This window comes from Pelodiscus sinensis, chromosome 16 (genome assembly GCF_052426305.1).
Source record: "Pelodiscus sinensis isolate ZL-2025 chromosome 16, ASM5242630v1, whole genome shotgun sequence".
Lineage (NCBI taxonomy): Eukaryota > Metazoa > Chordata > Testudines > Trionychidae > Pelodiscus > Pelodiscus sinensis.
In genome coordinates, this window is record NC_143067.1 from 35,558,056 (window position 1) to 35,577,632 (window position 19,577).

General features: G+C 42.7%; 1 protein-coding gene across 1 annotated transcript in view; it reads right to left on the reverse strand.

Annotated features, from left to right (window-relative positions):
• SLIT3 (slit guidance ligand 3) overlaps positions 1 to 19,577 on the reverse strand; it is a 791,947-nt gene that overhangs the window by 709,335 nt on the left and 63,035 nt on the right. Inside the window, exon 4 of the mRNA XM_006115755.5 lies at positions 4,864 to 4,935. Within this exon, the coding sequence (XP_006115817.1) occupies positions 4,864 to 4,935 (72 nt within the window). The remainder of the gene's footprint in view (positions 1 to 4,863; positions 4,936 to 19,577) is intronic.

Sequence of the window (19,577 nt, forward strand, 5' to 3'; positions counted from 1 at the left end):
GGAAAGGGGAGGGGACGCAAAGGAGGTATTTACTCAGGTTTTACTGTTAGCATTTGTATAAAAGAAGCCCATACTTCCTTTGTTTCTGGGGAAGAAATGTAAGGGTCCAAGCAGTTAGGAGAAACAGAGGGTTTTTTAAACAGTTGCAAGTGTGACATCAATGAATTTAACTATGTTTTCCTTACATAATAGCCTGTAAGATCAGTCTAAACATACATGAGGGAATAGAAAAAAAATGGACAGAAAGGAAGGAATAATAGTTCTCAAGATCTGGAAAGATTTCTGGGCTCCTCTGAAGGCTGGGGCAACCGATTACAGGCAGTCCCCGGGTTACGTACAAGATAGGGACTGTAGGTTTGTTCTTAAGTTGAATCTGTATGTAAGTCGGAACTGGCGTCCAGATTCAGCCGCTGCTGAAACTGACCGCCAGTTCTGACTTACATACAGATTCAACTTAAGAACCCCAGGCGTCCCCAAGTCAGCTGCTGCTGAAACTGATCAGCGCTGATTCCAGGAAGCCTGGGGCAGAGCAACTCTGCCTCGGGCTTCCTGTAGTCAGCGCTGGTCAGTTTCAGCAGCGGCTGACTTGGGGACGCCTGGGGCAGAGCAGCTGGGGTGCTGCTGGGTTGCTCCAGTAGCACCGCTCCTCGGCGCTACTGGACCAACCCAGCAGCACCCCAGCTGCTCTGCCCCAGGCGTCCTGATTCAGCCACTGCTGAAACTGACCAGCAGCGGCTGAATCAGGACCTGGGGCAGAGCAGCTGGGGTGCTGCCGGGTTGGTCCAGTAGTGCCCAGAGCGGGCGCTGCAGGACCAATCGGCAGCGCCCCAGCTGCTCTGCCCCAGGGTCCAAAAAAAAAGCCTGGTCTGCTGGGGGGGGGGGCACACTAGCCGCGCCCCCCCTCCTCCCCAGCAGACCAGGGACACCGGGAGCAGAGCCGCAGCGGCAGCGGGGTGCCGCGCCTCTGAGGCTTTGCTCTGGCAAAGTCTCAGAGGCGCGGGACCCCCCCCGCGGCTGCGGCTTCAGTCCCGGTGCCTGTGGTCTGCTGGGGACGGTCCCCAGCAGACCACAGGCACCGGGACTCAAGCGGCAGCAGTGGCGGGTTCCCGCGCTTCTGAGGCTTTGCTCTGGCAAAGCCTCAGAAGCGCGGGAACCCGCCCGGTGCCCCTGGTCTGCTGGAGACAGTCTCCAGCAGACCAGGGGCACCCGAGCAGCTTACGAACGGGGCTTTCTCCCCCGGAGCTCGCAGGTAGCAATCCACTACCTTGACCTCCGGGGCGAGAAAGCCCCGTTCGTAAGTGTGGATCTGACGTAAGTCGGATCCGCGTAAGTCGGGGACTGCCTGTACTGCAGATAAGCAGGTTCTAGTTTGCCAATATGGATCCCAACACATGGTGAATGAACTTTTAAAATCATCATTAGTTATCCCCACCCCCTGCCTCTGTGAAGCAAATTAATGGGTATGGCAGAGGAACACATCTGTTTCAGACTGAAGGATGCTACAACAGACATGTATGCTTTATTATGCAATCTTTAACATGCATATCAACACTAGAAAGAATTTTCACTCTGCCATTTCCTTAGTAACTCAAACAAAACTTGAAGAGGTTTTGCTGAAATTAACACTATAAACATACACAAATTTAGTCCTGCAGGAAAGTACCAGGCAGTATTTACACTCTGACAGGATCCATTCCAGGCAGTCATGATTTGTGGAACAAAGTAATTTTTTGTTCATTTTACAACCTTTGTGACCAAATCTGAAAACGCTTTCTGGCCCCTTGTCGAGCTACTCAGGGTAACAAGTATGCCCAAGTGCTCTCCATCTTGGATCATTTTCCAAACCCACCACCTATTGCAGTTGCTACCAACACATTGTTAGTTAATCAAATCAAACTGCCAACTCTCCTGGGGTTATCACCCAGCCAGGTTTTTTGCATATTTTTCGATCGAGTAAAGTTCAACGGCTTGCCATAGCTTTTCTAGGGTCCAAATACCTGCCATGTGCCTGTGTGTGTGTGTTTGAAATAAGAAGTGGATACACAATTATTAGGTTTTCATGAAGGTATGTGTTTTGTATATTTAAACGGAAACTCTTTAGCTTCACATGTTATAGACTGCTTAGCCCTACTGTTACGTAATTTAGTTTCCTTCAGCTACTGAATTAAGAGCGTTAGAGGCACTGACTGGTTTTGGTGAGCTGGTCACAAATCTAGCAGGTTATCTATGTTCTGCTAAGAGGATGAGCAATGAGATTTATTTGTTAGATTTAGTCCAGTGGGGTAACGTAGCAGCCCATATAATAGATCTGTGAGTACTGTGCATAACCAAAAAGCACCAGAACCATTTTTTCCTCATCTTTTTCTTTTTTATTCCGTCTCCCTTTATGGTCTCCTCTTTTTGTCTCACTTCCATTGAGGTCTTGTCACTCTTGCAATTATTCCTATTCTCTCTCCATTTTTTGCCTCCCTTCTGTTGTTCTTCCCCTTTTCTGCTGTCTTAATTGTTCTCTTCTCTTGTAAATTCATGCAAGCCACTGAAAGGGAATGTCAGAGCCATACCCTTTCATTGGAGCATTTTACCCAGAGAGCTACTGCAAGGGAAGCAGATTCATTTTGCTGGTGAATTGAACTCCCAGCAGGAAAGTGAGAAAAAGCACCTCTGAATTTTATGGTGGGTAGATTCAGAGTAGTTGTGCACAAAAGCAGACACCAGTGCTCCCTGTCCAGTTTTCTAAAGCAGAAAGGGGGTAAAAAAGGAATCTTTCATCAACATGCATCCCAGTGTTTAGGTTGCTGCTCTATTCCAACCCCATTTAAGCACGTGTAGCAATATTGGCTTATTACTTTTGAAAGCAACAATAATGATAAATTGTTACTGTATCTAGTGTACATATTTCACTTTAAACATGACTTCAATGTTATGCTTGTACGTCTATGGGAAAAGACTGATTTCTAAACAGGACGAGGGGTTGGATCCCAACTACTACCAATAACTGAGACTCTGGGATCACACCTGCATACCTCACTGGGATGAAGATATTCTTTATTCACTCATAGCTATCAATGTTTTGATGGGAAATCACTATCAAAGGTCAAAATTCATACTTAACTAGCCATCTTAGATAATTACCCTACAAGCTTTACAAAAGCTCAACTATTGCAATAGTTTTTAAGGACAGTAAACACTTTTAACTGCCCGCATCTACACCGGATTCCGATTTAAAGCCCTAACTCGAATTAGCTGGTATTCCTCCTGCAATGAGGTTTACCAGTTAATTCGAATTAGAGGCTTTAAATCGGAATCCCGTTTCACTGCTGCGTGTAGATGCGGGCAATTACTTTGGGCTAGTCAATTTCTAAAATGGAAATTAAGTGCGGGATATTTAAATCCCGGGCTCAATTTGCAATTCCCGTCACCCTCATTAGCCTCCCTAGATCAATCTGGGGACTAGTGTATACGTACCCCTACATCCCTCATCTCTAGGTAGATTTTGAAGGTAAAAGATGGATCTGGCTCATTAAGTTTTGTCTCCAGGACTGTGTTCTGGATTAGGGTTGACACAGAAGCTCCAAGAGTTACCCAGGAAGTTCTTCTCAATGAAATTTGGACAACATGAAAGAGAAAATAGGTGAAAATAGGTCTCCACAATGGTATCAGGACTGCTCTTGGCTGAACACTGCCCAATTCTTTTGCTTTAAAACTTGGACAAAGAGTCTATTTTTTAAATAGTGAATTGGTTCCCAAATTAATCTTCACTGTCGCCATATGTTTCACATTTCCACAGGAAGAAAAATTTATTACATTGCCTAAATGGATAGTTTGATTGCACAAAGAGGTATTAAAACACAATTATCAGAACCCCACATCAATGTAGCAACTTTTCATTCACCTGTAGTAACTTTACAATTTCACTAGCCAGATCATAAATCTTACTAACCAGCCTCCTATAAATCTAAATAGCCAAACTTTAAAAGAGGTTGACCATGTAACTTCTCTTCTGAGTCACTTTGTGGGGAAAGAGAGGGGTCGGGATGTTAATTTTCTAGGTTTCAGTAAACAGTTCTAAAGACACTTTATCTCCTGCTTAATACAGACATAGCATTGTAATCTTGGTAGTATCAGTACAACCTTGCTCTCTGCATATAAAAGAACTATCTATTCCTCTTTCTTGTATAAAAAAGGTTGGAGAGAGCATTCACAGTCATCATGTGATTCTATTCCATGGAGTAGACTGAGAAAAATATATCGCTGGCCAGCTTATCTGTTATTCTTCTGCTCTGTAAGTCAGCTCTAATGCCAATCTATAAATCTCATCTAACAACATCTTCAATGCTCGGGGGAAGAGGAAAGTATGACATTTGCCCCATTCTCCAAATAGTAGGAGCCATTGTCCCAGCCTTAACTATCTCTGAACCTTGGCTCAGTTAAAACAACATGTCATTAATTAACAGCTATTTGTGACAAACCGTTTTATGCCAACACGTTCATCTTAAGTTACACAAGAATTGACTGTTTCTCATGGACAGCTTAGTACACTGAAAGCAAAACGTTGCCACTTCTGCACTAATCTTGCAACACTATACAGTGGGATTTTAGTATTTTGACTCCAAAGTCATCATTTTGAATCTATATCAACAATGAAAGAGTGAAAGATAGCTTGTGGTTTCTTTCATGTATGTACACTGTATTTATTTTCTAGTACATAACTACTATAAAGTAATGAAAAAATATCCTCATGGAACTATGGAAATCTATATCTATCTTAAATGTCACCAAAATACTTAACCAAAATATCATAGCAAATGCACTATCCACATCATGAACCAAGGCACGTGCGCAATAAAAGTAAACTGTACTTACAATCTGGTTAACTTCAGTGTGTTCTGGAAAAGCAGCTCTGGTAAAACCTGTAATTTATTCTTGTTCAGACGCCTAAACAAATAAAGAGAATACAGTTAACACAAAAAAGGCATTACAATAATTTTCATTCTAAAGAGCCTGTTCCATCTTTCAAAACACATGTAACTGCTCCTAAAAGACGTGAAAAGTCCTAGTATTAAGCTATTGTAGAATGTAGGAGTCTGTGTATACATTATTAATGTACAGGGTAAGGACATCATGCCATCTGTAGACCACCTGGTCAACTACTTTGAAAAACAAGACAGAGACAGCAAATATTGTCAGAATGCTGTAGTTTGTATGAGTGTGTCTGCATTTTCAAGTTGAATTGGATGCTTATTATCATACAAATCACAAGGCTACCATTGAGTTGAGTTTTCAGTGCTTTGAAGAGACTTGCAGAAGGCTTTCATCTTTCTTTCTAAACATATAGGCAAAAATAAGTTAAATATCCCAACCATCCTGGAATTATTTTCAGACTACCTCTTGTACATGGATAGATGATTTTTTTAAAGTTATATACTAAACATTAATGTTGAAAATCTAAGCAATATTGTGAAAACTATAAAAACACATTTTAATGGGACTATACTTGCAAAGGGCTCTGCAATTGGAAATTTAACTTATTTTACTAAAAGAAACTCCTAAAATAACTTCTTGAGAACTTGTTTTAATATTTACTTTCTAGTTAATTTTAATATATTCATTTGACCAACTTTTGCAAATACAGTAAAATTCCAATAGTCCGGCATCCAATTGTACGGCACTCCTGATAGTCCGTCATCAAAATGGCAAGAGCCTAGTGAGTGAGCTTCAGAAAAAAAACAAGTCACAAGGCAGCAATGGCAGCAGTTGAACCGAGCGAAAAAGGTAAAAAAGGGTTAAAAAACTAAAACATTACAGTATACTGTATACAGTATGTACAATAAAGAGGGTTAAAAACACCTTATATACAGTATATACTGTATACAGTATATATAAAAAACCATCTTATAGTTCCTCCTGATAGTCCAGCATATCCGATAATCCGGCACCACCTATATCCCAAAGGAAGTCTACTGTACACTGTGCCAACTGGGAAAAGTTTATTTGCCCATCCTGAACTCCATCAAATACAAAAATATCTATCATCCCAAAGTAAAAATGATCTTTATGACTGTTATTGCAAAACTGAAATCAACTTCATGTAGACAAAGCAGCCCACTTTACAAGCACAATTTAAATGATGCAGCATACCACAAAATCGACATCTGTTCATCCACAAGGTCAGTAAATGTTACTTAAATGTAACAACTGACCTGAACTCATAGAAAAGACATTCAGAGTTAAAACCAAATATCTGGCTCCAGTCTCCCACAGAATAGTTCTGTTTTGTATCTCTCTATGGCTTTAAAAAAACAACACACGACATTTGGCTAATCTGTCCTGAATGTTTATAACAGTAGTAATGGGTCTGATTCCACGATATGAGGGGGGTTACTAGGGTTCTGCTTTCCAAAGCCACATGAGTTCTTTGAGAGAGATACTGATGCTTAACCTCCAATTCCTGGTTTCTAATTCTCTTGGATGCCGAGTGCTTCTTTTCATTTTCCATTCCTTTCAGAATTTATTCACATTACAGGCCTGCACCATTTTGGCCTTAAAGGTCTTCCTCAATGATCATCTCAAGTGGTCACTGGAACAGAAAGGCTGGTGTTTTTAATCAGGCTACCATATGAATAAATCCAGAAACAATGGGAAAAAAAGAAATCATATATGTATTTCTCTTTGTGACATCAACACGAGGCTGGCTTTGGAAGATTTGCATCCAGTAGGGTATACCTAATACAAGCAATACATTTGGTTCACCTTCCAGTACATTTCAGTAAAAAACACACAAGCTAGTTTTTTTAGGGAAGTAACTGTCTAGGAGGGTGTGTCTACACTGCACCGTAACTCTGAGCTATGCACATTGTATATCTTAATTAGATGCTATTTCTAAATAGTTTATTTCATCATTTGGCATTATCTACACAGTGCCGAATTTCGAAATAAAGTGCTATTCAAAAACGTCTCTTACTCCTCATAGAATGAGGTTCACGGGGACATTGGAATAGCAAGCCCAAAATAACGGGCTTGAGTAAAAACACAGGGTTGCTATTTCAGGATACTCCAGTATCCCGAAATAGCGCTGCAGTGTAGACATACCGGAAGGAGTACAGCAGAAAGGGGTCTAGGTGACACAGTGGATCTCAAGCTAAATATGAATCAACATTGTGACACTGTTGCAAAAAAAGCAAACATCATTCTAGGATGCATTAACAGGAGTGTTGTGAGCAAAACATGAGAAGTAATTCTTTCACCCTACTCTGCCACCCTACTGGGAACCACATTTCAGTAAAGATGTGGAGAAACTGGAGAAAGTTCAAAAGAGAGCAAGAAAAAGATTAAAATGTTTAAAAACATGACCTATGAGAAAATATTGAAAGAATTGAGTTTGATTATTCTGGAAAAGAGAAGACTGAGAGGGGACATTATATCCTTTCAAGTACGTAAAAGGGTGTTACAAGTGGAAGGGTGGAAAATTATTCTCCTTATCCTCTGATGGTAAAAGAAGAAGTAATAGGTTTAAATTGCAGCAAGGGAGGTTCAGTTTGAATATTAGGGAAAACTTCCTACCCACCAGGGTGGTGAAACACTGGAATAAATTGCCTAGGGAGGTTGTGGAATCTCCATAATTAGAGATTTTTAAGAAGAGGTTAGACAAATATCTGTTAGATGTAATCTAGACGGTGCTCATTCCTGCCATGAGTGCAAGGGATTGGACTTGATAACCTCTCCCTGATAACTTTTGGCTCACTCCCATCTATTTTTACCAAATGTGAGAAAAAAATGTGCTTGTAAAATATGCATGAGCTTGAGTAAGACTTTATTCGGGATTTTTAATACAGTAAAACTCCAATGGTCCAGCATCCAATTGTATAGCACTTCAATAGTCTGGCATCAAAATGGAAAGAGCCTAGTGGTGAGCTTCAGCAAAAAACAAGTCACAAGGCAGCAGTGGCAGCAGCTGAACTGAGCGAAAAAGGTAAAAAAGGGTTAAAAAAACAAAAACAATACAGTATACTTTATACCAGGGGTTCTCAAACTTGTGATACCGCGACCCCCCTCTCCATTGCTGCAACCAGCCTCTAAGTTGCTTGCAACCGCCCTCTAATTTGTTTGTGATCCCTCTCTAAATTGCTCATGACCCCCTGGGAGGTCAGGACCCACAGTTTGAGAAACACTGCTTTATACAGTATGTACAATAAAAAGGGTTAAAAACACTTTATATGCAGTATATATTGTGTACAGTATATATATAACCAGTTTATAGTACCTCCTGATAGTTCGGCACATCTGATAATCCAGCACTACCTAGGTCCCACATGTTCTGGATTATCAGAAGTCTACTGTAATAGCAGCAGTCACATCGATACAGCAGTTATGGAATAACAATTGCAGCTATTCTCTAGGATACATTTAATCCGTGTTATAATTCCAGAAGCTGCTACACAGCAAGCACAAAAGTCTCCTGCCATGAGTATGGCAAAATCCCGCATTGCCCCTTTACCTACTGAACAGGAACAGCTGTATTTTTAAGGGGCAGGGAACAGTCTTTTCAGTCCTCTCCTGATACCGGCGTTTCTGACTTGATGCAAAAAAGTTATCACACACTGTGATTAAAAACTGATTCAATGGGGGCACCAGGTCTTTCAGTCAAGAAGGCTGTGTCCAGACTCAGGGGTTTTTTCGGAAAAAGTAGCCTTTTTCTGAAAAAACTTCACCTGCGTCTAGACTGCAGCCGCGTTCTTTCGAAATTAAATCGAAAGAACGCGGCTTTTCTTTTGACGGTGGTAAATCTCATTTTACGAGGAAGAACGCCTTTTTTCGAAAGTGCTCTTTCGAAAAAAGGCGTTCTTGAATGCAAACAGGGGTTTTTCAAAAGAGAGCATCCAGACTACCTTTCGAAAAGGTGCCTTGCTTTTTCGAAAGTTCTGCTTGCAGTCTAGACGCTCTTTTTCAAAAGTATCTTTCGAAAAAGCCTCTTTCGAAAGAGGCTTGCAGTCTAGACATAGCCGAAGTGATTCACTGGCTAGAGCAGCCCTTCATGACTGGCTGTAATACAAGGTGCCCTGGCACCTTGTACTGACTTCTGCCTTAGCCCTGCAGTAGGCTGCTTCTTGTGACTCGACCCTCTGGGCAGGTCACATTCATCCTCCTCCCACCCCCTTTCAAAGGTAACAGAGAGTACCAGAACACAGTACAGGTAAGCCAATGTCTTCTAACCAAGTTTTAGCTTGACTGGGCTCACTGATCCTTAAACCCCTCCACTCAGGAAGTTTCCATCTCACTCTCATCAGTGTCTCTTAGGGGAAATCAGGGCCTTCATCTACTCTGGGTTCCAATGCAAGGACCGGTGGAAAGTAGCTAAGATCTCCCTTAGATCACTGCTGCTTTCCTCAATTGCCTCCTTCCCTCCGTTTGTTTCTAGGTTCTTTAACCCAGCTCCTTCCTCCACAGACCCTTTGCTTTGTCCTGGGCTCCACAGAGTCTTTCTTGATTCAAGAGGCATCTCCCTGGAGGCCTCGGCTTCTCTCTGCCTCTCCTAGGGGTGTTGAATAGAGGTTAATTAGCTAATCGATTAGTCCATAAGCAGGTACACTCGCTACCCCCACTGTAGCTCTGCATTTTAAATATAGTAGGAACCGGGCACGCAGGCAGCACAGCTATTACTACTTTTAAAATACAGAGCTGCAATGGATGTAGCTCCCAGGGCCAGCTCCAGTAGTCACATCCCTAGCCTCTCCCATGCCTATCTATGTGTTTTCCTCTGAAGACCCTGCCTCTGGGCTGCCTCCCTTTTGTTCAGGCTCACCAGAAAAGCTTGGTCTCTCTGGCTTCCCAGTCTCTCTGTGCTGGCTCCTTTCCAGAGCATCTTTCTGAGGAGATCACAGGGCTGTCTCTTCCTGGGGCTCCAGCCTCCTTTCTACTGCCATGAAGACCTTCCTTCCTTCATCGCACTCCTCACAGTTAGGACATCCTTAACTCAGCCCCTCCCCAGCAGGGCCTAATCCTAAATTGGACCTAGTTCCAGTCAACTTTTTCCATCGGTTTGGAGCATATGCTCTAACACAACTCATGTTCCCCAAGTCCAGCTATAGTACATCAAGTCAACACACTAGGTTCAGATACTAGCTCAGCACTGCCCATGTCCTGCAGGTGCTGGGTATAACTAAGGGTATGTCTACACTACAAAGTTAACAGCCGTTAGTTCGAATTAACTTTAATAGAGGCTACACATACAAACCGCTAGTTCGAAGTTAATCGAACTAGCGGAGCGCTTAATTCGAACTAGGTAGACCTCATTCTACGAGGAGTAACACCTAGTTCGACTTAAGTAGTTTGAATTAAGGGCTGTGTACCACTTAATTCGAACTAGTTGGAGGCTAGCCCTTCCCAGCTTGCCCTGGTGGTCACTCTGGGCCAAACCAGGGAAACTTTTCTGCCTGCCTCCCAGCCCCGGAGCCCTTAAAGGGGCACGGTCTGGCTACAGTGCTTGTGCTAGTTGAAAGCCTGCCAGCACCCAACCAGCAGACCCTGCACCTGGCATGGCATGAGCCAGCCACCCACTGCCACCCAGCCCTCCGCCTCTTCCCAGGACCAGGATGGCGGATCACAAGAGCCTGCCCGGGGCCACAAGAGGCGGGCGCCCGCCTGGTCTAATGCGGAGATCGTGGGCCTCATCGAGGTTTGGGGGGAAGCCTCCAACGTCCACGACTTCCACACTAGGCACAGGAATGTGGCCATCTAGGGCAGGATAGCTGCCAGCCTGGCCACCAAAAGCTGCATGCGAACCCAGGAGCAGGTTTGCATGAAAATCAAGTTGGTCCAGTGAGACCCCCGACCCTGAGCCCTGAGCTTAGAACATAAGAACATAAGAGTGGCCGTACTGGGTCAAACCAAAGGTCCATCTAGCCCGTAGCCTGTCTGCCGACAGCGGCCAATACCAGCTACCCCAGAGGGGATGGACCGAAGACAATGACCAAGCCATTTGTCTCGTGCCATCCATCTCCAGCCCTCCACAAACAGAGGCCAGGGACAGCATTCCTACTCCCTGGCTAGTAGCACGCCATGGACTCAACCTCCATGAATGTATCTAACTTCTCTTTAAACTCTGTTATAGTTCTAGCCTTCACAGCCTCCTGCAGCAAGGAGTTCCACAGGTTGACTATGTGCTGTGTGAAGAAGAACTTTCGCTAATTAGTTTTAAATCTGCTGTCCATTAATTTAATTTAGTACCCTCTAGTCCTTATATTATGGGAACTAATGAAGACATTTTCTTTATTCACCCTCTCCACACCACTCATGATTTTATAGACCTCTATCATATCCCCCCTCAGTCTCCTCTTTTCTAAGCTGAAAAGTACCAGTCTCTTTAGCCTCTTTTCATATGGGATCTGTTCCAAACCCCTGATCATTTTAGTTGCCCTTTTCTGAACCCTTTCCAATGCCAAAATATCTTTTTTGAGGTGAGGAGAGCACATCTGTACACAGTACTGAAGATATGGCATACCATAGTTGTATACTTCCCCTCCTCCTTCTTTCCCTGGCTTCCCCCTTCCAGCTCCCTCCTCCCAGGTTTCCACCTCCCCTCTGCCACCCTCTCTCTTCCCCTCTCTCACCTCCTTTTTCTAGTCTCCCCAGAAGTTAATCCTCCCCCCCCCAGTTTTGTTAAATAAAAGGGGTTTCTATTTTTGAACACGTGTCCTTTATTTTTTACATCACGAAGGGGGGCTAGAGAGGGGTAAGTGGAAGGAGGCGAGGGAGGAATGGGGCATGAGCCCCCGATGGGGAGGACTGGGGTGGCTCTGCGGGCTCCTCGGGGTGGAAGCTCTCCTGCAGGGCCTTCTGGATCCTGAGAGCCCCCCAGTTGACACCCCTAGATGGCAGCCTGCGGCAAGTACAGCCGGGCTGGTGGCCAAGTACTGTGATGTGCCGAGTGTGGGCACTCAGGGCACTCCAAGACAGGACTGCTTTGCTGTCCCTCATCAACTTAGACAAGCAAGCGGGGAACCTTGAGAACTGTCTGTCCGGGGTGGGGTTCAGGTCCCTTTAAACACAGCCCTCGGCTGGCCTGAGGCAGCAGTTCCACACTCTAAGTCCTAACCTGATGCCCTGCCAGCACTGGTTCCGGCCAGCTTTAACTCAGTTCAATAAATAAACTTTAAGGTTCAACTGCGATATTTAGTGCTTTACCAAAATCACATCCATTTTGGTCAATTTCACGGTCATAGGATTTTTAAAATCATACATTTAATGATTGCAGCTATTTAAATGTTATCACTCACCACCCTGCTTTGAGGTAAAGCTAAAGTTTAGGGGCACTCTCCTCTATAGCCACATTCATAAATTCATAACCATATCCTAAATCTATGTCCAACCAGTTCTGAAGCACAGAGTGTGAACTAGTCACACTCAACTGGCCAATTACATATAAATACATATCTCACAATGGTTATTACATTCATAACATTTACAAGCTTTCACAAAAGACCGTACCTTACCTACTTTTATAGTACCATAATAGATTGTGCAATCAGTTGCTTGTTTTGGAGGTTTAACTCTTCTGTTATGCCCTTAGGTATTTAGACCCTGATTATCCCAATGACATCAATAGTAAGAACTAGAAAAATTTGTACATGACTTTCATCCTCCTCTATTTCCCATCTTCTGTGCTAGAGAGAAACTTCAAAGCTCTTGCCAAAAAAGGCCTTTATGAAGATTGCCAACATGTGCTACGAGACTTCCTTATCTAGGACTTTAAAATATAATCTTATTTTGGAAGATTAAATTGAATGTGTTTTTAAATTTCAAAACTAAATTGAGAAGAATTGCTCTTTGGGAGAATAAAGGCTTTAAATGACCATTTAGTAGTGTTACTTCCTTCAAATTATACGTAAGTGGCTGCCAAATGTGAGTGAACCATAAATGATTTTTTTCCCCAAAACACACCATGTTCATAAGAACCCCACAACACTGCTCCAGGGCAGGACTCTTTGAGAATCGCAAAGTTCAGCACAAGCTCTACGTACAAACTGAAGTGAATTCCTGAAGCAAATATTGGAAATGCCAGGACAGGGTCTGACAAATTCTACCCTTCACCTCTTCACAAGTGTCACATGAAAGCATGAACCGCGCATGCTTTAGGAATACAACACAGCAGCACCATTCTCTTCCCAACCAAAAAAGTTAGTGGGCGGGGGGGTTAGAAATTCCACAAGCTGGCTGGAGCCTTTCATCTGCGACAGCATGTCACATCTGCAGCCTTTACTGCCATGGAGCCATTAGGTGACAGAAGAGACAGCGTTAATAGACAAGTTCAGTGTGCAAACATTGTCAGGACCGTGCCACTGATGGAGACAGCTCCTCTCTCTTTGCACAGGTTTGTTTCAGGTACGAGGAGAAACACATTATACAACCTGCTTCCTCTTTCCTACTTCATTCTCTTTAGAAAGCAACATGAAGTTTAGCAGCTTTAATAATACGTCCTCTCATGCTTGGAAGAAGAGGAGAATTGTGTCTTTGATAACACTTGAACATTGCTTTTCTATTTATTTAACAGAAGACTTGAGTCAGTTCTCACTGACCTATCAAGGTCAAGTTTATTTTACCAAAAGCTGTACAATGTTGATATTTCAAACAATGCTAAATGTTTTGTTGCCCTGTCCTTTCCCAGAGCCTGATCCAGCCATGTGATAAATTTGTGTTGAGAAGTACAGAATACGCTCAAATCCCAAAGTCATGACTGGCCTCCAAACTTTAGGCATAGAAAATTTTACTTTTTATTTTGGGAAGCAACTGAAATGGAATGAGGGCTAACATCAAAATCAATGGGCCCTGATTTACACTAAGGAGTTATTTCAAAATAACAAGCATAGCGTCCCCACTACCAAACCCGTTATTTTGAAATAACGGCATTATTATTTTGAAATAATAAATCCTGCTTTCCATGAGGAATAACATTTATTTCCAAATAATTCTTTTGAAATAGCAGTAGTGTGAATACTCCATTGCTGCTATTTTGAAATAACTACTCACCAGAGTCATTCAGAATAATTATTTCCCAGTGCTTCTTGGGGTTCTACGTCGAGGTAGCGTGTCCACATTCAGGGAGTCTGTCTCGAACTAATTTCAAGGCTTCCCTGTAGTTTCAACACGCTATTTCAAAATAGTAATTTTGGGAGTTATTATTTCAAACTATGTTATTTTGAAATAATTTCCTAGTGTAGACATGCCCTGGGATAGCTACTGAGGGTACGTTTTCAATACAGAGCAGGTTTGGCACCTAGGTCAGGGCATGCACATTCACCAAGGGTATGTCTAGACTACACCTCTCTGTTGACAGAGAGATGTAGATTAAGCACATTGAAATTGCTAATGAAGCCAGGATTTAAATATCCCGCACCTCATTAGCATAAACATGGCCACCACTTTTTTCAAATGGAGTTTTTTTTTTTTAAATGGCAGTCTAGACATGGATCTGTCGAAAATAAAGCCTTTTTTGACAGATACTGTAAACCTCATTTTTTGAAGAATACAGGATCTGTCGAAAAAGACTTTCTTTTCAACAGATCTGCGTCTAGACTGCCTTTTTTTTTTTTTTAAACTCCATTAAAAAAAAAGTGGTGGCCATGTTTATGCTAATGATGCACGGGATATTTAATCCTGACTTCATTCGCAATTTCAACGTGCTTGATTTGCATCCCTCTGTCGACAGAGGGATGCAGTCTGGATGTAGCCCAAATGTGGATGTAGGTAGCTGCATTGATTGTTAGGGATGTTAAAATGCATGTAATTGGCTAACCGTGTAACCACTGAACATTTCAGTGGTTACACGGTTACACGCGGGGTGGTAGCCAGCCCCCTGGGAGCCAGTGCATTTTTAATCCTGGTCCTCACACATACTGGCTCTTGCCTACTGTCCCCACACAAAGGGCAGCAGTCAGCTCCCTGGGGGCCTGAACAGAAGCTGAGGGTAACCATTACTGTTTAAAGATGAACAGGTAGTCTGTTACCTGTTTAAATGGCTACACTCTTACATCTCTACTATCTATGTGTCCACATGACTTGTAGAGGTAAATCAATGGGTTTTTTTCTGCTTACGTAAGCAAAGATGCTCCACGGTTCTTTCCTAATCAACTGTGGGACAACTCGTCTGTCCTGTGCACACCGAGGAATTGTGGGAAGGCACTGGAGAAGTCTCAGCATTCAAATGGTTCAGTGTGGTTTAAAGAGAGCAGCTTACCAGCCTGAGTGAAGAATGAAACCTGGGCTCTAACCTTCACCCTTCCCTCCTGAGCCAGCAAGCCTTGAAAGTACCATGTAAGTTGGGTCAGAGTTACCAGGAGTGGACAAGAGGGAGATTATGGGCAATATACAAGTAAGAAGCTTGGCAAACTCAGCAGTGAAAAGATATCCCTAAAGGAAAGTATATTGCCTCTGCTTAACATAGGAGCATGAGAGGTCTCTGAGAAAGAATGTCTTCCTATGAACAAAATGCCTGTAATTAAAATAAGCCTTTAAAGTCTGCTACTGAGTATAGCTTACCAAAAACTGAAGCCATTTGTGACCATAGGAGAGAGAATGAACAATGGAAAGTACAGAACAATATTAAAATCAGCTGCAAAGTGGTTTCATGATCATAAAGAGATAATCTGAGCCAAATGTTTATTTTTAACATTATTAATTATGTTGACATTATTTTCATTGTGACTACACTATGTAAATTACAGTAATTTAGATAAATCACTTCTTAAACTATAGCGGTGGGATACTCAATATATCAGAGTAGAAAATTTGCTGGATTTTGGAAATAAAGTCTAATTTAACATTCCTAATTAACTCTGCACTATGCAGTTGAAATGGGAATGACACTTTTGGGAACATCATTACTAGAATTAAAATCTTCAGTAAACTAAAAATTAAGACTTCAGAATCCCACCATCCACAAAACTCAGTTTTGATTTAACAAAACTGAGCAAAGATATCTACTGTTCCAATTAAATGACTGCACGCCATCAAAAAATGGACAGCTGTGGTGTGTTGAACCAACTATTGGCAACAGTTTACAGGAGTCGCATAGAGATATTATCAAATATATACCTAATAGAAATCAACATCTGTCAACATGAACCTTCATTGGCACATTGGTCAGAATTATCAGACTCCTTCAGAGCACAGGAAATATGGGAAATGTATTGGCATCTAGGGATCTCATGTATTATTTCTCAGTTTAAGTAAAATACCAGAATTATAAAGACATGCTTTACAACATTTACTCGTGAGCACAATTTGTTGCATTTTGAATATCACACCAAACACGTTTCAAACTGGAATCACATTTTCAGAAGAAACAATTTTTGTTTTCAAAATGGTTTCCTAGCTGATGCTGAGTTTAAAAGCCAATTATTTATTTGTCCATCAATTCAGCCAAGGCCACAGGAGAATGCTGCTCTCATAAATAAGACCAACAAAAGTTTTTGGAAGAGCACACTTCCAAATTACCTTCTGTGAAAGACTGAAGAAGCCCTAGCATGGCTTTATAGAAAAACGTTACACTTCATTTGTTTCCTCCCTGAAATTCTCATTTACTGATACCTGTCACATTAGGGCTACATCTACATTGGCCCCTTCTTCGGAATAGGCACGCTAATTTAGAACTTTGGAATAGGGAAATCCGCGGGGGATTTAAATATCCCCCGCGGGATTTAAATAAACATGGCCGCCGCTTTTTTTCCAGCTTGGGGAATAGCTGGAAAAGAGCGTCCAGACTGGCGCGATCCTCCGGAATAAAGCCCTACTTTCAAGTAGGAATAAGAGATCCTCTGGAATAGGGCTTTATTCCAGAGGATCGCGCCAGTCTGAATGCTCTTTTCCGGCTTTTCCCCAAGCCGGAAAAAAAGCGGCGGACATGTTTATTTAAATCCCGCGGGGGATATTTAAATCCCCCGCGGATTTCCCTATTCCAAAGTTCTAAATTAGCATGCCTATTCCGAAGAAGGGGCCAGTGTAGACATAGCCTAGGGGTCCATTTCTGGGGAAGTGCCTAAGGCCTGGTCTACACTAGGACCTTAGTCTGAAATTAGCCTCCCAAGGTCAATTTTCTAAGTGGAGCATCCACACTACCAAGCTCATTATGCCAGAATAAGAGGCCACAGAATTCCAACTTTGTAGTCCTGCTTTTCACGAGGAGTAACACTATTCCCGAACTTGTAAGTCCAAAATAACGTTAGTGTAGATGCTCCAGTGTTGCTAATTCAAACTAAATGGCCTTCAGGAGGCCTTCCACAGCTCCCTAGAGTGCTTCCTGGGGCTCTGAGTCTGAAGCAGGCTCCTTTAATGTGGACACAGACGACATTCAATTCTTCCCTGCAGTGAGGACACGGAACTTTGAATTTATAAAACAGGGTGCCCAGAAGTAGAACTTAGTACATTTGAAATAATCACCTCGTGTAGACATGGCCTAAGAGAATAAGGCACTGCTTGGTCTGTAACCGTGGCAGAACTGTGGGCATAGGGAGTACTGTAGGTTGGTGATCTAGCCTAAAGTGTGGTGGACCATGGAGTTACACTCTGGGAAATAATGCACATAGGAAAGTGCCCCAAGAATACCTGGGGAGAGATCACGGTATGATAGTACTGTACATGAAACACATGTAATTGTTCATTTATTGAGAATATAACTTTCCAGACTTCCTGCAATACAGAGTAGGATTCACAGCCACTACCATCGCATGTAAAATATGTATTCGATGCTCAATTTTCAATCAACACCAATCTGACACACCCACTTGAAGCACATGTCCTCAGAATGGTTAATTGCTGCACAGTAAGTCACAGTATGCCTAAATCTTGGAATAAAGCTCAGGTTTTTGCATGAGCAGTTTAACTTATGTAATGGGCTGTAGCCACAGTTTTAATCCTATGACTGGTGAAATACCAGGGGAGAGCATAAATAGTTTCTTAAAATGCTGAGTGCAATTTACTGCAAGAGCCTGCTAAGTGGAGGCTGTAAAAATGAGAAGGCAATACTGAAATTAGTACAAATCACTCAACTAGCACTGTAAACCTACGTGTTTCTTTGCATGTCTTTGTTATGACATTAAAAGAAAAGCCATTGTAGCATCAGACACACTGATTCTTCCTAAATTACTATGCTAATTACTATACTATATTACTTTACTACACTATACATCATCATACTCTCTGTAATTAAGATGGCCTTGAAATGTCAAATGCATATGGGGATACAGACCTAGCTGAAGTTTTGTGTTGTCTGGGTACAAGAGTTTGGTTTCAGCCTATGGATGTTAATTGTTAACCAATTAACCAATAGGGGCTGGAGCAACCCACCCACCCACCATGGACAGGGATGCTCCAGCCCAGCCGGAGCAGCCCTTGTCCACAGCGGGCCCATGGCGCTCCAACCTGGCCAGAGTAGCAATTGTTCCTAGCAAGGAGGGGCCTGTTCCAGCACATCCATGGCAGGCAGGGGGCTGCTCCAGCCCAGATAGACTAGAGCAGCCCCCTGACCTGCTCCTCATTTAATCGTTTAACTGGTTAAACTTAATGTTTGACTGGTTAACCAATGAAATGGGATTTTACATCATGATCTCATCTGGTTTCTGTTTTTCTAATAAGTTTCTTGACATAAAAACCTTCCATCCCTGCATGTAGTGCAGTGTTAAATCTGGCAAGTTCAGGTATGCACACCTTGAGAACCGCAGGCTTATCTACACTGAGATCCCTCTGCATAGACCACAACTGTTACCCACACCAGCTTCATATAATCCATTCTTCAGTACTAGACACTGGTATGATTCAAGGCAGGCCCCCTTTCCACAAGATTGCAAAGAACAAGAGCAATATATGCACTGCTTTGGGAAAGGCAAATGTGTGTGTGTGTACTCTGGAAGTACAGCAGGAGCTCTGGAAGTATAGCTCTGGATGATGCATCTGAGGCAACTGGGCTCACCTGAGCTTTGAGAGGTGATGAGCTTCAGGCAAGTGCAGGTGTGTGGATGTTGGGTGAGTCTAACCCTTTCCCCCACATGCTGTGTCTCTTTGGATGAATGGACAAATCTGTGTCTGGAAGGAGCTTTTTGGAGTCAGTCAGTTTAATCTGCTGCTAGTTACAAGCTGTGGAGAGGTCTGACTTACAGAGAACACTCAGGCCTGAGATGTTAGCATGGTTGGAACCCAGGGGACTACCAACCCAGAATCCCATTGAAAAGTTTGTCTGCATGGTGAGGCCAAGCCAGGGTGTGCATCTGCAGCATGCTAACTGGCTGTGCAGTCACAGAGTAACAAGTCCGACTGGATTGTGAAAGTTTCCGTGCATGGAAGCAGCAGTTCACATGGCCCTTAGGGTACGTCTACATTTGCACCCTAGTTCGAACTAGGGATATAAATGTAGGCTTTCGAAATAGTCAATGAAGCTGGGATTTAAATATACCATGCTTCATTAGCATAATCTCGGCTGCGCGCTATTCCAAACGCCAGCTGATTCGAAAGTGAAAGTGCGCTCTGGGCCGCATTAGTTCGAATCAAACCCCTTGGTTCAATTTAACATTACTCCTCAAAAAAGGATATTT